At 39.9% G+C, this 4,931-nt stretch overlaps 2 protein-coding genes across 3 annotated transcripts; one reads left to right on the top strand and one right to left on the bottom strand.

The window, feature by feature from the left end:
• Positions 1-264: 264 nt before the first annotated feature.
• LOC101292315 (spermidine synthase 2-like) lies at positions 265-2,214 on the top strand. Its single transcript, XM_004300843.1, has 9 exons — positions 265-563; positions 651-727; positions 842-964; positions 1,047-1,151; positions 1,285-1,357; positions 1,448-1,519; positions 1,593-1,794; positions 1,894-2,020; positions 2,140-2,214. Exons 1-9 carry the CDS (start codon positions 335-337, stop codon positions 2,212-2,214), a joined length of 1,083 nt encoding a protein of 360 aa, XP_004300891.1. The 5' UTR covers positions 265-334.
• Positions 2,215-2,683: 469 nt separating this feature from the next.
• On the bottom strand, positions 2,684-4,632 carry LOC101297728. 2 transcript variants are annotated; one of them, XM_004298882.1, is made up of 4 exons: positions 4,151-4,632; positions 3,939-4,019; positions 3,346-3,485; positions 2,684-3,236 (listed from the first exon to the last, which is right to left on the bottom strand). In XM_004298882.1, the coding sequence occupies exons 1-4, from the start codon at positions 4,466-4,468 to the stop codon at positions 2,984-2,986; spliced, it is 792 nt and encodes a 263-aa protein (XP_004298930.1). In that variant the 5' UTR covers positions 4,469-4,632; the 3' UTR covers positions 2,684-2,983. The 2 variants fall into 2 exon arrangements, with proteins under 2 accessions (XP_004298930.1, XP_004298931.1); XM_004298883.1 differs by lacking the exon at positions 2,684-3,236 and having other exon boundaries at positions 3,342-3,485.
• Positions 4,633-4,931: the final 299 nt, after the last annotated feature.

The following is a 4,931-nucleotide window of genomic DNA, read 5'->3' as shown; positions in this document are numbered from 1 at the left end:
AACTACATGCAGTGAGGCACGTAATCACCATATTAACGTCTCCTAAAACGAGTCTCATGCATGACAACCCCTTCTGATTTGAAGCCACCCTAAACTTTCATCTTCCTTTTACCCTAATTTATGGATCACAATCCACATAGGCTTGTAACTGCTACGAAATGATGTCATTAGTTAAGACCAAGCTGGATAAGTTTTACGACTGACTTGGTTGGAGTATCTGGTATAGTTGGCTATATAATGGCTCAAGCTAGCAGCAGTGGTGCAGCAGCCCAACATTACCAGAGAGCTAGCTAATAGTACTAGAGGAGTGGAATTCGACCATATAATATCCAGAATGGCTACAGAGAATGGTGGTACTCTTGCTATGGTTTCTGCAGGTTGTCATGCCGAGGAGGAAATAAAAACTCTAATGGCTAAAGAGACTGGTATTTGTAACAATGGTACTAGTGAGATTTTGGCTTCTCATGAGAATGGAGAGGTAGTCAAGGGAGAGAATGGTAGTAATATATCCGGTACTGCATTTTCTGATGGATGGTATGCTCTTGCTACCACAGATTGGCCTGGTAAAGTCTTATATACGAATGCATGTGTGTTCTAAGTTTGTTTAGATTATGTTTTATGAAAATATTAAAGAACAGTAAAATGTGCAGGGCATGCTGATATGTACAAGATGGAAAAGATTTTGTTCCATGAGAGATCAGAGTTCCAGGACATTTTGGTTTTTCAGGTTCGTCTAAATCTTGTATATAACTTGCACATCAAGTATTTTTTTATATTTTTTTTAGCAGAGGGAAGTGCCTAATGTAACTCATGATTTTTGGTTTCTTCATATATATAACAGTCACAGCAGCATGGAAAGGTAGTCATTTTGGATGGCTATCTTCAACTCACAGAGAAGGATGAGTTTGCTTACCAGGAAATGCTTACTCACCTCGCTCTCTGTTCCATCCCAAACCCAAAGAAGGTAGCATACAATTTTTCAGACCAAACCAATAATATCCTGCATACTGTACCAAGTTTGATAACATTCACCTGTTTTTCTTCAGGTATTGCTCATTGGAGGCGGAGACGGTGGGATTTTGCGAGAAGTATCGCGCCATTCTTCTGTTGAACAAATCGACATATGTGAAATTGACAAGATGGTCACAGATGTAGGCACAGACTTCATTCAAAACAGCTCATGTTTTCTTAGTTGAATGTGAAGAAGACATTTTCCAATAGACTGATATACTACCCACTATGATCTGAACCATAACCACTGTATGGAATTTTGATATATTTCAGGTCTACAAGCGCTTTTTCCCTAACATAGCAGTTGGATATCAGGATCCAAGAGTGAATGTGCACATCGCTGACGGTATAATAAAGCTTTTAATCTGTATAATGAGCCTAGTTAGAAATCTATTACCACATTTTGTGTGTGCGCCTTACTATTGCAAATGTGCAGGAGTTAAATTCATGCAGTCAGTTCCTGAAGGCACCTATGATGCCATTATACTTGATGCATTTGTGAACATAGGTATTTTCCCTTTTCTCTTTCATTTCTGAAGTTCCATTTCAGAAACTCAAAGCATCAAACCAAAAACTTACAGGGCCTGGAGACAAAGAGCTTTCTGATCAAAACTTCTTGAAATCAATTGCGCGTGCTCTTCGCCCCGGCGGTGTCATGTCTACACCAGCTGAGAGTTACTGGCATAAGGATTTTGAAGAAATTGCACATAGCATATCGAACTGTTGCAAAGTTTTCAAGGGTTCTGTCAACTATGCTTGGACTACAGTTCCTGCATATTCAAGGCAAGAGCAGAAGAACTCCAACTTGCTATCAACTCTTCACTATTTGTTAAAACTACTGCTATTTGCTAATGTATTCTACCATGGAATCTCTGCTTCCAGCGGCATCATTGGTTTCATGCTTTGCTCCACTGAAGGGCCAGCAGTGGACTTCAAACACCCTGTGAATCCACTCAACCCTGACAATTATGGTGTGGCAAAGGTACCCCTCAAGTTCTACAACTCAGAGGTACTGTAAATTCCCCCTGTTTCGGAATCGTTACAATGTACTCATTTTAGCTTATTGTGGGTGCTGGTCTAACCAACACCAACTGATAAGTTTGCTTTACTCCATTTTCGTTGTTTCAGATGCACACTGCTGCATTTCAGCTCCCCGCTTTCGCAAAAGAGGCCATCGAGGAGGCTATTAGCTCCAAACTCTGACGAATGTACCATGATGAAATACGGAACTAGAGGATGATGGCAGGGTTTATCATATATGTGGTGTTCAATAAACTTGCAATTATGTAGAAAAAATGCTAATTTTCAGTTATGGTTTGGTATTTATCTCAAATTTCAAATGTTCATTGTGCTCTCAAGTTCACAAGCACCTGTGCTTTCAAGTTTCTTACACCCCAAACCTAGAATCCTAAATATGTGTCTTGCAGACTCTTTACATCCTAAATCACTCCTCGGCACAAACACTCCCATGTAGTGTTGGTGCCTCTTCATGTGCGAACCTTAAACTCATGTTACCACAAAAACTTGATTAAACAAAAACCAAGATAAGACTGTAAACCAGTTCCTATCTAGGTAGACAAGTAATAACAACACTTACCGTGAGGGACAAAATCACCAAAGTGATACCAAGAAACTCACACTAGAAATTTGAAATCTTCACACAGTACCAATATCCGAAAAGTAGTAATCATTTGTTGAGATACTACAAGATGAAGGGTTTCCACAAGAAAATCAGCAGAAATTCAAGCTTCATCATAGTGAATTACAAGGTACAGCTATCAGTACAGCTATAATTACAAATTATATATCAGGACAAAAAATAAAAGATAAAAACTTGAAATATACCTGATGAATCACAGTAGCAAGCTACAACATAACAGAACTCAGGGCTGTGGCAATTGCTTGGGAAATCTACTCTGGTTTTACTCGAAAGCAAGCGTGGCATGTCCTCTTTATCAATATGACTATATTGTTATTTTGGAAGCTGCAATCCATCATAACCTCTTGTGTGCATGGACAATATACACAAAAAATGAGGGAAAAAGAGATAAGTGGCTAGAAACACGAGAACCCCAAGATCAGCTTCTTCACCAACTGCTGGCCTACGAGGATCAATCAAGTATATTTGGCTTGCGCACCAAAAGCAGTACAGGGTCGCTATAATGATGATTAGTTTCAAGGATTCAATTGATGATTGTTTATTACCAGACTTGGGAGGCTTAACTCTGCACGCCAAGACATTTGAGACATTTGATCAACATATATTTCGAGGATCAGTCACTTTCTTGGGGAAATGAGAAAACAAAACATACATGAACTGCCTCAAACAATCACCTGTTGATGTATATAAAACCACCAATTAAGGCCGTGCATAAAATGCCAATAACAACTACAGCATCTGGATTAATAGGTGCACGGCCCTCCCACCAACCAGTGCTCAAAATCCATTTATATGTACCAGAATGCCCATTTTCCTGAAAAGTAAAGAGAATGCACATTCACATACCCGTTAAGACAAAACTCTTATCAGAAGTGCATAATTTAGAAAAGACTATGAGACTTTAACAAGCATATAAAGTATCTTAGCTCTGAATTAAACTGCAAGACCAGTCACACAGAAAACCATTGCTTCTATCAGCTGTCTGGCAGCCTCCAAACTACTTTTATCAGCCAAAACTCTGAATGCTTTCTCTCTTCTTATGTATAACCTTATTGAAATTAGATTCTTGTGATATAGTTCATCCCTATTTGTAATGCCAAACTCAAGTCATTGATGCTCTCCTCATAAAGAACATTATTCTAAAACCTAAATGATCATTCCTACTAAATCATATCCAGCTAGCATATAACAAATGCCAAACATACAAACAATGATAGAAGAAATTAATTAAGCAACATTCGCTTATGAATCGACGCGTCTACATTACCTCGAACAAGTGATCTAGGAAAAAGTGCGAGAAAGAACCAGCTGACACCAACAAGATGCACTGCAACTTCGATAAGGGCACCTGCATGTAACACAAAGCATGCTTGTCACATTTCTTTCAAGATCTTATAAATCATAATAAAGATTAAGGCTTCTGAGAAATGCAACGGCAACAATTAGCAAAACAAGAAATGAAATGAGAGTCATCATCACCGGAGGAAAGGAATCGAGGAGGCGATTGAGGAGGAAGAATGTGGAGATCCAAGAGTAGAGAATAGAGAGAGGGAGGCCGAGAATGATGACGTAGTAGAAAGGGTGGTGGATGGCGTCAGCGAGCTCGGAGCCGAAGTCAGAGCCGAAGCCACCGACGAGGGAGGCGAGCCATTCGGTGAAGGATCCGATGTCGGGGCCGAAGAAGGAGTTGATGGTGTAGATGAGGGTGTGGTGGGGGCTGAACCTACCGTTGGTGAGAGTGGTGAGAGCTAGACCCGAACCCATGGCGTACATCAGGTGAGGACCGGGACCCGGCATGGCTCCGACGACGACGACGACAACGACGAGGCTGCGATCAGATGTGTTTGAGGTTGGATGTTGTCGTATGAGTATCTACCATCGTCTCACACAAAACACGAGCTCCCATCAGATCAAGAGTTTTGTATTTCTGAGTTCGTTTAACACTTCAACCATAATTGTCTGGGGAATTGAAATGGTTGTTAGAGAGACAGTTAAGGTCGTTATGTTGGGCTCTGTCTTGGGTGTATTTGGGTCTGGGCTTAGGATTGGGTTTTGAAAATACTATTAATGACTATTTCCACTGTTTAGATTTTTATTATGTGAAATTTATAATTTTTACGGGAAAATAATCGTGATTTTTTTTATTAAGTAAATTACAACTGCGTGAGTCGAACTCACAACCTCTCACTTACTAAAGGAGAGACTATATCACTAGACCAAATGGTACTGGTTATAATCGTGGAATTTGGGAGTTTAAATT

The sequence above is a fragment of the Fragaria vesca genome, linkage group LG5 (genome assembly GCF_000184155.1).
Source record: "Fragaria vesca subsp. vesca linkage group LG5, FraVesHawaii_1.0, whole genome shotgun sequence".
In the NCBI taxonomy this organism is placed as follows: Eukaryota; Viridiplantae; Streptophyta; class Magnoliopsida; order Rosales; family Rosaceae; genus Fragaria; species Fragaria vesca.
This window is presented reverse-complemented; position numbering and strand designations above follow the sequence as displayed.

What these genes read in the sequence shown, in the direction of transcription:
- LOC101292315 (XM_004300843.1), top strand. Translation starts at nt 335, where the DNA reads ATGGCTACAGAGAATGGTGGTACTCTTGCTATGGTTTCTGCAGGTTGT. An exon ending in TGCTACCACAGATTGGCCTG is followed by an intron (nt 564 to 650) that starts GTAAAGTCTTAT and finishes TAAAATGTGCAG; the next exon opens with GGCATGCTGATATGTACAAG. An exon ending in TGATGCATTTGTGAACATAG is followed by an intron (nt 1,520 to 1,592) that starts GTATTTTCCCTT and finishes AAAAACTTACAG; the next exon opens with GGCCTGGAGACAAAGAGCTT.
- LOC101297728 (XM_004298882.1), bottom strand. Translation starts at nt 4,468, where the DNA reads ATGCCGGGTCCCGGTCCTCACCTGATGTACGCCATGGGTTCGGGTCTA. An exon ending in TCCTCGATTCCTTTCCTCCG is followed by an intron (nt 4,020 to 4,150) that starts GTGATGATGACT and finishes TGTTACATGCAG; the next exon opens with GTGCCCTTATCGAAGTTGCA. An exon ending in GGTTTTATATACATCAACAG is followed by an intron (nt 3,237 to 3,345) that starts GTGATTGTTTGA and finishes CTTGGCGTGCAG; the next exon opens with AGTTAAGCCTCCCAAGTCTG.